Source organism: Tarenaya hassleriana, unplaced genomic scaffold, assembly GCF_000463585.1.
Source record: "Tarenaya hassleriana unplaced genomic scaffold, ASM46358v1 Cleome1, whole genome shotgun sequence".
Lineage (NCBI taxonomy): Eukaryota > Viridiplantae > Streptophyta > Magnoliopsida > Brassicales > Cleomaceae > Tarenaya > Tarenaya hassleriana.
In genome coordinates this window covers 5142669-5156522 of record NW_010960187.1, presented here as the reverse complement: position 1 = coordinate 5156522, position 13854 = coordinate 5142669, and the positions used below count along the sequence as shown (strand labels likewise).

The 13854-nt window shown below is 39.2% G+C and overlaps 3 protein-coding genes across 3 annotated transcripts; all 3 read right to left on the bottom strand.

The window, feature by feature from the left end:
- Nucleotides 1–298: 298 nt before the first annotated feature.
- LOC104812328 (protein BREAST CANCER SUSCEPTIBILITY 1 homolog) lies at nucleotides 299–6051 on the bottom strand. The gene is made up of 14 exons (XM_010539440.2): nucleotides 5820–6051; nucleotides 5282–5335; nucleotides 5104–5174; nucleotides 4858–4974; nucleotides 4072–4541; nucleotides 3555–3665; nucleotides 2484–3446; nucleotides 2297–2397; nucleotides 1884–2070; nucleotides 1710–1807; nucleotides 1487–1610; nucleotides 1236–1401; nucleotides 1026–1144; nucleotides 299–928 (listed from the first exon to the last, which is right to left on the bottom strand). The coding sequence occupies exons 1-14, from the start codon at nucleotides 5873–5875 to the stop codon at nucleotides 584–586; spliced, it is 2982 nt and encodes a 993-aa protein (XP_010537742.1). The 5' UTR covers nucleotides 5876–6051; the 3' UTR covers nucleotides 299–583.
- Nucleotides 6052–6464: 413 nt separating this feature from the next.
- On the bottom strand, nucleotides 6465–10492 carry LOC104812319 (hydroxyproline O-galactosyltransferase GALT2-like). The gene is made up of 7 exons (XM_010539428.2): nucleotides 9054–10492; nucleotides 8542–8774; nucleotides 7912–8202; nucleotides 7446–7574; nucleotides 7154–7327; nucleotides 6968–7075; nucleotides 6465–6870 (listed from the first exon to the last, which is right to left on the bottom strand). Exons 1-7 carry the CDS (start codon nucleotides 9946–9948, stop codon nucleotides 6664–6666), a joined length of 2037 nt encoding a protein of 678 aa, XP_010537730.1. The 5' UTR covers nucleotides 9949–10492; the 3' UTR covers nucleotides 6465–6663.
- A 668-nt stretch (nucleotides 10493–11160) lies between these two features.
- On the bottom strand, nucleotides 11161–13613 carry LOC104812309 (putative hydrolase C777.06c). Its single transcript, XM_010539416.1, has 9 exons — nucleotides 13349–13613; nucleotides 12553–12691; nucleotides 12334–12461; nucleotides 12103–12250; nucleotides 11905–12010; nucleotides 11754–11818; nucleotides 11635–11670; nucleotides 11439–11548; nucleotides 11161–11364 (listed from the first exon to the last, which is right to left on the bottom strand). The coding sequence occupies exons 1-9, from the start codon at nucleotides 13510–13512 to the stop codon at nucleotides 11307–11309; spliced, it is 954 nt and encodes a 317-aa protein (XP_010537718.1). The 5' UTR covers nucleotides 13513–13613; the 3' UTR covers nucleotides 11161–11306.
- Between the last annotated feature and the right edge of the window lie 241 nt (nucleotides 13614–13854).

Here is a 13854-nt window from a genome sequence, read left to right as displayed (position 1 = left end):
CCCCCCCCCCCCTTTTTTTTTTGTGGACCCTATCAATATTGAAAATCATTTAGACTTATTTTAATATTTAATTTTTTTACATTTTTACATTTTATAATATATAAATTAATAACTGATCAAATAAAGCTTTAACCTAATTTGTTAACTTTTTCATACCATCATAACATTTTAGTTGGGGTCACACCACATCACATAATCATCAATATATTAATAAGCATTAACAACAAAAAACTAATACATTAAAATTTTAAAATACTAAATTTAGAGGATAAAAATTAACCATCCCTCTTTATTAATTTTAAAAACTAATAATGAAGAAATAACAAATTTGGTACATAAACAGAAAATTATCATCATCAGCATCAACAATTCGACATCAACTAATGAAGAAATTACAGACATGAATCTTGAAGGCGAGGTTTTAGGCTTTTAGCTTTGGAGAGCTTGTTTCAAGAACTGGGTACCGCAGTTTCTTACAGTGGACAGAACTTTAAAGAACATGATATTTCACATTTCAGTTGTTATCTAAATTATCACATCAAATGTAATACGGTCTCCATGGAAAGAACCCAGAAGATCTGGACTAATGGAGACCCTGCAGTTTGGAAGCAGCAATGGAATCCATGATCCATGAACTGCTCACTGCTCCGGCTCCTGCAGATTTTGCCAAGGCTTCAGCCTCAGATTTCCTTCGGCTCATCAGAGTCCCGTTCTTGTCGGGGTCGATATTATCTGGCGGTTCAAGGCTATATACTATGATTGTCGAAGATTCAGACAAAGTGACCAAGTCAGTTGCCAGTGGTGGAATGGGCCGTCTGCGCAGGATTGATCCTCCAGCAGCTACAACCAGGTCTTGCAGATAGCCCTTGTAAACTGGATCGAAGTCTCCAGTGATATAGAACTTTAAACCATCGAAAAGCTTCGGTTGCTACATTTTTACCAAAAAGAATTCGTAAGATTATATCTAAACAAAGATCATTTCTTTGATGTTAATGAATGAGAAACAGCAGACACAAAGGGCCAACCTTGTTCATGGCTCTTTCTCTTCCAAGACGTGGACCATCCTGAATTCCATGAACATCCGTGGCAATCTCATATTGTTCCTCATTCACGTATTTCATATCCTTCAAACAGGCCTTAACCCCTGAGTAGAAAGGTATGTCACAGCTTCAGAGATTGTTTATGGTAAAACAGCAAACGGATATTGTTAAGGTTGATAAATGAATAATACTAACAATCAATGCTTAGAATCCATTTGCCCTCCAAGATGCCCTTCAGGACCTTGAGGGTCCTTTTGCATGCTCTGCTCTCATCAGTTGATGCAATGACATGTGTAACACGGGATTCCCATTTTCTCAAGACCACAACTCCAGGAAGGCTTGAAAATTCAGAAACCACAGCCTGAAATCCAAAGCAATCAAAGGATTCATTCAAGTTTTGAATCAAGAAATTTCTTAAAGAAATCGTGTAAATATGTTTCCCATACCCTCTCTTCAAGTGCAAGTCCTGAACAACATAGAATCAGTTTCTTTGATAGCCCATGCAAACGTCTGTCTTGAGGTGCAGTGCCACTTTTAGCAGCTACTTGATTACTCTGAGAGTGCAGTTGCCTAGAGAAGACATTGATATTGTCAGTTGTCTTATAAGAAAACTTGAATCACATCAAGATTCATACAATGAAAACAAAAGGTGACAAAATTCAGCATTACCCTTCTGATGAAGGCATGTGTCTTCTTTGTTTTGGACAAGTTTTTTCACAAGGTAACTTAGTGGATGCATGCAAGGGGCACAGCATAACAAAGTTATCCTGTTGATGTAAAAGGTGTTATATGAATCATTTTAAGGAAATACAGATTCACCTCTAGACTTCACACAACACTTACCGAGTCCCATCTGCACTCTGGGATCAACTTTGCACAAGAAACATGAAAACTCCTTTTGCAGCTGTCGTAGTAACAACCAAGGGCTGCACCTTTAAGCCCACAGCAACTGCAACTTATTCTTTTGCTTCTAGTTAACTCAGCTTCTAGGTTGACTGCAGTAAAATCCTCAAAATAAACATTTGGGGCCCTGCAAATACAATAGCCAATACCAAACTTCTTCACAACAGATTACATTAAATTCAACAAAAAAGAGAGCCTAATGCCAGATTTTCAGAAAATCAAATAAACTAGGTGGCATAGAACAGATCTTTAAAGGTGCATCAAAGCACTGGTGCCTTTTCTCATTTGCTCCAATTTTTATGGCATAAGCATGAGCTAGCCTTTCACTATGTTAGACCCCAGATTTCCCTTACCATTCAGCACAGTTTTTATGTACATGTATGACCTTGGACCCACCATCATAATCTGCTGAAACAGGCTGGCCTTTGTAGTAGTGAGCCATCTCACCTGAAGCCTGTAGATTTAACATGCCAGATGCAAAACTTAAATAAATGATTACGGTCAAAGAAGAACCCAATGAGAAAGACGTGAGGAATTAACCTCTGAATCCTCTGAAGAATGACAAAAGGCGCATGGAAATTTATTTGCAAGAACTTCACATCGGCGCAAAGGCAGATCATGCCCAGAAGGCTCCGAACAATTCTGTCGAACTTTTGTGGTATGACTATCTTCATCCTCAGTAGAGTTCTTTCTGTTCTTGGACTCATATCCATCACCATCTTGATCAACATGAGTCAGCTCATCTCTAAAGATGCCATTTCGGTTTGATTGCCTACGTCTGCTGGAAGTCATGCTTGGCCTAAGTGTTGAGACTTTTTTTGCCGAATTCTCATTAGAGGCTAGAATATCTGTATCGCCAGTTCTGGCAGAAGATGCTAAGCACTTCTTAGGATTTTTAGCTTTGCTTTTTTTCTTCCCAGCTTTTGTTAGTCCACCTACAAGGCCAACCACACTCGGATTCCCTAAGCTTTGGGAAAGATCTATTGGACTAAGGGATATTGCATTTAATTTTCTCTCCCTCTTTTTCTTACAGAAATTGCCAGAAGTTTGCTTCCCAGACTCTGTATCAGATAAACCCTGGATCTGATTCTGATCCCCATTGCCTAAATCACTAGATCTAGCTACTGGCTGATCTTCAGAGGCTTTAGAGATTGACCTTTTTCTTTTTGTCCCCTTCTTGCCATCTATTACACCAACTTTCCCATCAGACTCTTCAGATGTTGCTACACCCATTTGAACTCCTGAACCATGATCCTTACTTTGTTTAGCACGACTGACTTTGGCATTTTTTTTAGGGTTCCGATTTCTCTGGTTAGATGCGCCAGTAATAGCTTGTTTATCACCAAGATTCATACCTGCAGGTGATACTTTTGAAACCCCAGAACATAGCATAGCGTTTTTATTTCTTGCACTTTTTGCTTCATGCATTCTGTTTGTCGATTTTCCTGATGCTACCTTAGAAATTTTCCTTCCACTTTGATCAGACTCAATGCTATCAGGGACCTGCAATTCATTTAACCTTTCAGTTGAATTTAACCATTTCCAGAATTTGTGAAAGAAAATAAGCGTAGAGCTGTACAAGGAGCACCACTGCATTAGAATTGCCTGTACCTTGGCTTTCACTGGACTTGGTAGAATCTCAGGTGAGCAAGGCCTCTGTGTCCATTCAAACATTTCACTGTCAAATATGTCCATTGGAGCGGGGTTTTCCTGCTCATCTCCCTGCAAACATTCATCACGACACAATCCAGGACAAATTATTTTCCAAATAAAATTCTTACACATGTTTGCCTACAAATTGTCAGGACTATTCATCTAAAACAACTGGTAATATGAATATTCATCACGATACAGTCCAGGACAATTTGTTTTCCAAATAAAATTCTGACACTCATTTGCCTAAAACTTGTCAGGGCTATTCATCCAAAACAACTGGTAATGTGAATATAACAATTAGTATCTAATCCATAAACCAGGTAGTGCCCAATTATGCTAGTTCCAGAAACAAAGATAAGCTCAATTTGAGTAGAAAATGCTCCACAGTAAAACTGACATGTAACATGTACAGATGAAAGAGACCAACTTGATGCAATGCCGTATGAGGGAGATAATGGTTCCAAATATTCACCTTTGTTGGGCTCTCGTGATCTGAGTCCTTCAAATCACTGAATGAAGGAACATCAACAGGTGTACAATACAAATCATCACTTTCTGTAAACTGACTGATGTTCTCCTCGGCATCCTCATCTCTTAACCAAAAGAAGGGTGAAAGTGACAACTTCCCAACTTTATTTGGAGAAGCATCCTCATTCGAAGAAATCAAAGTCTTTGTAGTATCATCCTTGACTATGCCAACTCTTCCAGTAGATTCTGCAAATTTGGTTGCATTCTCAGAAGACGGATGCTGCGGTAGCTGCACCCTTTTCTTGGTTTGAGACGAAGGTTTTAGAACAATAGGTCCAGCTGCATCTAGGTTTTCCTTCTCGTTCTTTCTAGGCCCCTTGCCCTTGGATGTTCGCCCCTTGCTTGCAACCTGACAAATTTCATTTGTTACCTTTTGGGAGTACTTGGAATCTGTTCCGGCATGCTTTTCTTTATCTGTGGATACATAGTTTATAAAAGAAAGAAAACCATTCAATATAAAATCATTTGCAGCAAAAGACGCACTCATCAGGTTCTCTAATCTCATTTATGGAAATTTCATTTGGGTCTCTGAAAAACAGGTCCTACAACTACAAGGAAGTCGGCTTATATTTTTTCAGCATCAAAGTTGCTCGATTGGAACCTAGATCAGCAAATTTAGGAATGATTATGTTCAGTCACCAAAATACTAATTGACCCATGAGCACTTGAACAAGGCTTTTAGTAGTAGATGACCAAATCTCGATGTTCTTCCCTATTTTGCAACATGTACCTGATGAATTCTTTGAGGATGGGATATTCTGGCTTACAAATATATTAACCCCAGAAGCAACCTCCATGCTCTTGTAGATACCAACCAAGCTGTCCATATGAGGGGCAGCACGGATGTCTGTCATATAACAAATCATGATACGCTTGGCTTTGTTACAAAGTGTTGATGACAAATTGGAGAGGGAAGAAACGAAAAATTGTTGATTGATACAGAGGCAAAAGGCTAGTCCAAGAGCATTGGAAGTACCTCGACGATGGTAAGGAACTTTACAAACTGGGCAGGTGGCATCTGTTTTCATAGATTTCACTATGCAAGCACTAGAACAAAAGATAATCGTCAAGTACGTGGTTAGTATGAAGAAAGTAAAAACTTTGAATTAGCATCATATGCCTTGTGTAAGCAAACATATAACACAGGATCTTACTTGCAGAACACATGGTTGCATGTAAGTGAAGCTGCACAATTCAACAAACTCAAGCTGCAAATGGCCAATGGAAATTGAATCAGTTAGAAAGGTAGCCAAACCCAGATTTTAGTACAACTTTTAAACCTGAATTCACTTCAACATGGCGAAACGTTGAAGAGCCAGGAATTCAAACGTTTGGTCAGAAAAAGAGATTTGGGACGATTTTCTCGTAACACTGAAGCAAGGATTCAAAATTTGAAGTACAGAGCCAAGCCTTTTAATTAAAAAAAAAAGATTCAAAAACTCTAATTCTAAAATTTTCTACACGGCCGACTGAACATAGAAACTCAATTTGTATTCAGAACAAGAGAAATTACTCAAATCAACTACGAAAATATATATGAATTCCTGAACGAGGGATCAATCAGATTAGCAGTAGCCCCTCCTTGCAATCAGGTTGGGAATTAATAATAGAAAATAGGGTTTTATCCCCACGTTCACCATAAACCCAATGAACACGATTCATTAAGACGGAGACATTCTGCGGCCGAATTACCAAATCGGGCACTTGAGTTCTCTTCCCATCCTCTCCAAGTGTCTTATGTCGCCCATCGTTCTTCGATGCTCAAAGCTTTCTTCGTCTTCTCCAGAAAATGCAGAGTATGAGAGAATAAATCCTTTATGTATACAGAGTATGGCGAATGTATGAGTATGATACCAAACACGAAGACGAAGAGTCTTGCCGTAGAAGCTGGAAGAAGACGGCGAAAAGCGCCAGATTTTTTTTTTCCCACTTCAAATTTTTTGGCCCCGCCAAAATATTTGTCGAAAGCGCGGTACAGCAACTTGGATTAAATTTTCGCTAAATCCCCAGAACTTTACTATTTTATTATATAACCCTATACTTTTAAATTTTCCAAAACGACCCCAACATTATGAGCTACACTGCTGTGAACCCCATATTTTGCATTCTAATAGATTCGATCATCAAGAACAGAGTTTTCTTGTCATGCCGACAGGTTCCTCTGGACCAGAGGCTCTGGTTGTGGGCATTGTTGTCGCTTGTATTCTTGTCGGGTCAAGATGTGAACCAACACAATGAACATGCTTCAGTGTCTTTTTCCATCTTTCATCTAAAAGGAAACATTTTTCTTTCCTTTTCCCAGATTTTCTCAGCTCCCAAACAATCTCCACAGCAAACTTCTCGAGAAAAGCTCGATCTTTTATACTTAAATCTCGACTGATATGTCGATTCTCCATGACATCCATTTACAACAAGAGATTGCAACACTCACCTTTCTAGGGCAAACATTAACATTAAGGATGAACTTACAAAAGGGTCTCTACCATGCCGAGCCAGTAATCCTGTAATGTCACCAACCAGGCTGATGCTTGTTTTGTCATCTGAAATTGCAACACTGAGCGTGGCCTCTCAACAACTTGTCCCACAGGCACATCATCTGTCTAGGAGATTGGTAATGCGCGGTGTAATAGTTTAGCGTGCAACCGTACTGACAAAACTTCCAGCTATGAGAGTACTGAACAGGCATCGAAGAGTTGAATTGCTCCACCCACATTCCCATGCTTACATCTTCCATCTTGAAAAGCTGTCCAAACATTATCGGAAACAGTTATTTTAGTATGTACTCAATGCAAAGTTTGATAGAGATGCTCTGCCGAGGGGAGGATAGGGAAGAGACAAACCCTCAGCTTTTGATCTGTATTCTGAGAAACAATGTACTTAGCAATGTTGCTGGATATTATATATCCAGGTCCATTTGCATAAGGTGGATACACATTTTCTGGCCATTCCTGTTACAGTAGAAAGACACAAATATATTCAGTATTCAGTTACCAGACGCATATAACTAAGTATATGGACAAACATACCTCCCATGTAACTGCCCATTTTCCGGTTCTCAGAGGACGATGCAGGAGATTTAAATTGCCCATATAAAAGGGTTTTCCAGGAGGGACTCTATCGATCTCTTTCAAAATTGGTTCTATTCTGACAAAATTGTCGTCATCACACTTCATTATATATGGAGCTGTCACATTCTGAACCTGCATAGTAGCTTAGAAGTGAGAAGCTGATAATGAAATGATCCTTACGCAAAGATCATCAGCCGAAAATTTAAACAGCGATGGAATAAATCAAATGAAAGGTTGAAAATTTGAATACCCCAAATTCACAAATGGCAATTGTTTTGAGAACTACAAGCTCGTAATGATCCATAAAAGGCAGAATCACAATATCTCCAAAATACTCAGCCTCCCTCTTCAGCATTGCATTCACTTCCTTTCTTGGATTCTACAAATTTGTTTACACAAGTGACAGAATATACATGTGTATTAGTAAAACAAAGCAGAACTGCAGAAATAGGAGAATAGGCTCGTGGAAAACAGTTTGATAGTTATCATGGATAGTAGTAGGTCAATTTGTACCCAAGTGATCCATACCGTAATGATAAATTTGACCGAACAGTGAGCACATTAATACCGATTAATGCACAAGAACAGTCACATTAACATTCTTTCCAGTATTATCTATGTCAGATTTACCAACATAACTCAATGCTAAGTTCCTCAAAGGCTATTTTCTTTGGAATGTGCTTAAAGCCTAAACAGGACTAATGCTAATAACTTACAAGAGCAACGAAGAAGCGGACCACTACATCCGAAGATTTAATAACTGAATGCTGCATCCATGTCTTTCTTACTGCCATTCGCTCCGCAAAATGGTTAGTTGCAGATAGAACCCCGATAAAAAGACGAAAAGGTCTGCTTGGCAAAGGAGGAGCCTTCCACACTGGGGAAAATTCTAATGCTTTCTGTGGTGAGAAACTTGGATGAGATGTTGGAAGAGAAGTAGCATAGATAGAACGAACATCTACATCTCCTTTAATGGCCAGCCCAGTGGCATCTTCGAGGGTGAATCCCTGAGACTCAGAATTTGACAAGCATTAAAACCTCTTTCACATCATGCCAAACATTCATATAAACAACTGTATATTCCCTCTTATATACAGGAGAACAGAAGACACTAGAGGAAGACTAAAGCTCTCGATTTGAACAGTAAATTACTATATTGGGCAGTCCAATGCATAAAGCATCCCGTTGAGCAGTAAATTACTATACTGAAGACAGAGGAATGCATAATACAAACAAAAGCAGCAAAAGAATAGCAACGTTCCCAAACTCACAGATAACATGCGCATGAAAGCATTCAGGAAGATTTATTCAATACAAATTTCAGAAAATCATGTGACATAACATACCAGTCGATAAGGGAAAGAAGTCACATGCTTCCCTCCAACGTTTATATGGAAGCCATCGATGCCAGCTCGCAAAGTTAGGACAAAAAGCCTGCCTTCAGCGAAAGGGAATGACCAAGTGACTTCTGGTTTCTGTTCACGTCCAATAAAACGCTTGAACCAAGAAGTTGTCTTGGATTCTTTTGAGTCTACCAAGTCATTCCTCATCCATTTTTCACATCTTCGGGATCCATCAACTGAAATATTTGTTCAGGCAAATCAAGTAATAGGGGATAACAAAACACAATTGCACTAAAAGAACAATAGTACTGAGAGTCCAGTATCCATTGTCATGGATTTTGGCTATCGATGCAAATGAACACGTGAAGCTCTCATCTCAAAAATCAACAGTAAGAGTAAATCAATCCAAAAAATATTAGAAATGGATAACAAGGTTAATATTTGTACATATCAGCTACACATTAATCCTGCAATATTGTGTTGGCAAACTCTCCAAAAGAATGTTAAAATCTTACCAAGCATGTCAACCTCGTTCTTGGATGGGGTACCGTCACATCTCTGGGCAGTCCCCCATTGCATCCTATAGCATGTATTGTGTTCGATTACAGGCTTGTGACTCCAATCACCCTTTATTCTAGGATTCAAATGGAGAATCTTAGGGGGATCCTCCCCATCCACTGCCTTCAGCCCTTGCAGTTCAACCATAAACTGTGAAACCATAACCATTCCGTCCCCTCTTTTCAATCTTGAAAGCTGGGGTAGAGATTCTTTATGTGCATTCTGTGGGGTACCGATAATTGTGATAGAAGAACTTGCAGCAAGACCACAAGGGATAAACATGACCCCTTCTGCCTTGTCCAACTCCTCTCCAGTTATCGAGATATAAGACGGGCACGATTCATTATTACCTTCATACAAGGAAATCTCTTCAATGTTTGTTACATCAAACTTATCCACATCTTCCCAAGCCTTGGATCCCAATGTCCAAGCCTCATCTGCCATCCTCTCAATCGGTGATGTGTGAAGGGTTTTGTTTCTACTTCTCGTAATCTCTCCTGTTATTCGACCATATCGAAACTCGGGTGGATTTATGGGTTTTGTTCCACTTGTCTTCTCTGCCACTGGCATTTTATCTGGCATAGAAGGCCCGTTTTGGTCCTCATCATCTTCTAATCTACGATGGAAGCTGTCTTTATGGAAAGAACTCACCAATGCTCTGCTCGAATCTACATGGTCCGTATACGATACTTTATCATCCAATTCAGTATCCCCGGTCAAAGTAGCTACCATCTTGATGAAATGCGGGAACTTAGACGCTAAAAAAATCAAGTAAAGTCCAGCAACACCCAGCAAGATATGCGACAACTTGAACCTCCTAGGGCTAAAAGATTCGCTTTTTACCCTCTTCATCGTGTTATAATTAGCTGATCTCTCTTCTCCAATTAAAATCTCTGGATTTCTACGTTCTACGAGCAGAATATATGCGTTATTGCAGCAAATAACATATATCAAATGTAGCCAAGTCCTCGAATAACTTAATTCACGGGGTGATATGGGGATCCACAAACCCTAATCTTCCACAGAAACTAGCGACTAGAAGGGCCCAGATGCAGAGAGAGAGAGAGAGAGAGCGGAAACTTGACACGCTTGGGAAGATCAATAAACTCGGCGAAATCTAATCAAACGAAGCAAATGTCGCAACCCCAGAGGGATGATCCAACAAAATTGGATGAATTTCAGCGACGATCACCTGGGGAAAATGACGGAGCAACGCAGGCCAGAAGCTCCAACGAAACAGCAAGCCCGACAGAAGAAGAAAAAGACGAATAGGAGTGGCTAAAATGGAGGAGATCAGCAGCTCAAGAACCCCATTAAAGACTAAAGAGGAGCAAATCTCCAAGTGATTTAGCGAGTTTGCTAGGGCTAAAACTAAAAGCGAAACCGAGGAGATGAAGTTTTAAAAGGAAATTCAAAATTTGAATATCCAAGGAAGGTATATAAAATAAAATTAAGGTGAAATTAAATAGACAGTAATTCGATTGAATAATTTTTCCTTGTTAAATTCAATTAGATAATGATAGATGAAGTTTTAAACTAAGATGTATCAATTAAATTATTGAGCGTCTGCCAAAAAATAATAATAATGTCGTCATCAAAATTAGGTAAAGTGTATACCACCAAAATTAAATTATTATTACTTTTTTATGGTTGAACTTTGAAGTTCCGTTTTGGCAGAAAAAAAAAACATGTGCATTTTTTTCACATTTTATGTTTGCCTCTGTTCTTCAAAATTTTATAATATATTATATTCACTTTATAATAAATAAAATTATGATTGATCATCTCGAATATTATATCAGATCAAACTAAAAATAGTTTGGAATGAAACTTATTTTTTCTTAATACGAATACACTTTTTGAATGGTATTGGTTTTTATTTAGTGTTTTTGGCTTTTGTTTTTGGTTTTGGGTTTTTAGTTTTTAGTTTTTGGCTTTTGGATTCTGAAAGTTTATAAATCTAAAAAAATGTGGCTTTTAGTTTTTAGTTGATTTTTTTCATAAAGTAGATTTCCGAGTTTTTAGGAAAACCAAATTTCAAAAAATTTAGATTGTCGGTTTTATCATTTTTTGAAATCCAAAAACCCTGAGATCCACCTCCCATTCAACGCCGGAAACAGAGGAAAACCTTCCGACAAGTTCCAAAGCAATGAGTTTGAAGTTTATGGATGAATACAACCACTCTTACTGTTAACATCATTACCCAGAAATCATAAATCTATCGGAATCCTCAATCCGTCGCGGGCAAGTTGGACGTGGATTCCTTCCCTGAAACATTCGAACAAGACGATAATGGCTGAACCAATGGTGTTGTTCTTCAACTCTGATACATAGATACATACCGCTGAGACCATTCCATGAGCATGTCGTTGTGCACATGGTGATCATACTCGTGCGTCATCCCTGTTAGAAACGCTCGCTTCGGACTAACCCTCTTCACAATCTCAAGAGCCTGCGTATGAAATATCGGATTCAGAAACTCTTTTCTTCATCCACCGACGGAAGGAAAAGTATACGAAATATGATGGCGAGCGATACCTCGGGGAAGCATATGTGAGTAGCTCGAGATGATTTCTGCAGAGAACGAGATGAATCTCAGCGACAGAGAAGAGGACTTTTTCCTTGTCCAGGACATGATTTGTGTTGAACGATTTTACCTTCTGAGTTGTGTTTGTGTCCAAGATAAGAAGATCTACTTGTCCAGCCCCAGCTTTGGAGATCACTGCAGAAGAGAGAGAGAGAGATGGTGGTGAACTGTTAAGATTATCAGATGATGATGATGATGACGACGATGATGAAGATTCTTACCATACTCTGTGCTTGGAGGGATGCGAGATACATCAGAAATGTAAGCCACTTTACGTTTCTCACCGAAAAGGAATCCTAAGGCAACATAATCTTCTCCATGCATCACCTGCGCGCACGCATAAAAAATACAAACGGCTTAAGTTTCATTGCATATGAGAGAGCTTTCGCTGCATTTTTTTCACAAGCAGTAGTAGTGACCGGTAAAGGGACGAAAGATAAGCCTGAAGCCGTGAACGGTTTGCTGCAGTCCTCTTCTATTATTCTCCAGTCTAGCCGTGAAACCCGCCTCGGTACTTGACCTTCTTTAAGCTTCTTTTGAACCAAATAAGGAAACCTCCTCTCGATGCTGCGTCAAAAGCATAAGGCCCATGAGACTTGAGGCCAAGAAACTGGCCTAAGGATCATAAAAGCCACAACTATTTTGTTCACCTATCCATTGTGAATTGAGTTAGGAAGACTGGGTTTGTGTCAGTGTTATTGGTTGAACTCCGTGGTTGAACAGAGCGTATATCGTCAAGGCCATGAACTGCATCCGCATGCTCGTGACTCAGAATGATCTATAAGACCATAAGAAAGCTACTGAAATGATTAAGTCGTAGAAGATAGAGGAATGTGAGTATGAAGAACAGAAGAAAGGAAAGGACTGACAGAATCAACTCGAGGGATCTTATAGAATGTAAACCATCGAAGGACTTGCTCCTTGAATGTCTTCCCGACATCAATCACTACATAGCTGTGTTTGCCGTCCTTCTCGCTGTAATAATCGATCAGGAGCGACGTATTGCATCTGCCATATCCAAGAATCAAGGATGCATAACCAGAGGAGAAGAGGTAACTAAATTCCCAAGAACATCAAGGCGGCCTTTTGTAGGCAGATATAAATTCTACTCTCTCCACATCATAGCAAGTGTCATCATTTTCGAGCAAAGTTTCAATCTTTCATCCGAATTTCTCAAATTAATACCGACCCACGTGATTAGTTGCGGTTCAAAGATAGCAAAAACCATCTTTTTCTGGTAGAAAGTTACAATTTCTGACCCAAATTTATCAGGTTGAGACCGACCCAAGTGAGGTTCATTACAGTGCATAAGAGAGTTTCGAACTTTGACCCAAATTTCTCAGATTAAGACCGACCCAAATGAGGTTCATTCCAGTGCATAAGATGTAGCAGAAATCATCTTTTTTTTTTTGTGATGGAAAGTTTCAATCTTTGACCCAAATCTCTCAGATTAAGGCCAACCCAAAATTCCCAGATTAAGACCCACCCGAGTGAGGTTCATTGCAGTGCATAAGATATAGCAGAAATAATCTTATTATTTTTCTGGCGGAAAGTTTCAATCTTTTGACCCAAATTTCTCAGATTAAGAACAACCCAGATGATTGTTTGAAACGGAATCCAGAAACAGAAATCGCGGCTTCTGGGATTGAAGAGAGAGAGAGAGACCTGTAATTAGGGTTCAGATGAGGAGGAAGGGAGAGAGACTGAGAACAGACGGGACATGGAGGATCAGAGGGCTGGATCAGGCATCTGACATCGGGAACACAACCGGAGCATCCAGTGCCCAGGAAGATCAGAGCCGTCCGATCAATATCAGGGCCGCTCTCCATCGCTCAGTCCTCTGAAGTGCGAATCGAGTTGGAATAAAAAAAAAATGAAGTGCGAATTGAGCTGGTAGAAGAAGAATAGAGCAGGTGAGACACAAGTCAAAGCCGCCAAACCCAACGGCTTTTAAAACAAATAAACCTTTCCTTCATTTTTTTAGTCATCACTATGCTTATATAAAATGGGACTCTCGATTCGTTGACTCCAGATTTGGAAAACAAAACAATTATTATCGCTGTTTTGTCAAAAACTAATGGCTTCATATATAATCGAACATTTTTTTTGTTAAACAAGAACTGGGGAACGCAAAAAAAAAAAAAAAAAAAAAAAATACAAATTCAACCCAA

Bases quoted from the DNA above. Each gene is read 5' to 3' on its own strand.
- LOC104812319 (XM_010539428.2), bottom strand. From the start codon at position 9,948: ATGAAGAGGGTAAAAAGCGAATCTTTTAGCCCTAGGAGGTTCAAGTTG. The intron at 8,775-9,053 runs GTAAGATTTTAA...CAAATATTTCAG, and splicing joins GAACGAGGTTGACATGCTTG to TTGATGGATCCCGAAGATGT. The intron at 8,203-8,541 runs GTATGTTATGTC...TCTGAGTCTCAG, and splicing joins CTTCTTTCCCTTATCGACTG to GGATTCACCCTCGAAGATGC.
- LOC104812309 (XM_010539416.1), bottom strand. From the start codon at position 13,512: ATGGAGAGCGGCCCTGATATTGATCGGACGGCTCTGATCTTCCTGGGC. The intron at 12,462-12,552 runs GTCAGTCCTTTC...ATGGTCTTATAG, and splicing joins AGATCCCTCGAGTTGATTCT to ATCATTCTGAGTCACGAGCA. The intron at 11,671-11,753 runs GTAAAATCGTTC...CGTTCTCTGCAG, and splicing joins ACACAAACACAACTCAGAAG to AAATCATCTCGAGCTACTCA.
- LOC104812328 (XM_010539440.2), bottom strand. From the start codon at position 5,875: ATGGGCGACATAAGACACTTGGAGAGGATGGGAAGAGAACTCAAGTGC. The intron at 1,611-1,709 runs GTAATGCTGAAT...TGTCTTCTCTAG, and splicing joins CACATGCCTTCATCAGAAGG to GCAACTGCACTCTCAGAGTA. The intron at 1,145-1,235 runs GTTAGTATTATT...CTTTCTACTCAG, and splicing joins ATGGATTCTAAGCATTGATT to GGGTTAAGGCCTGTTTGAAG.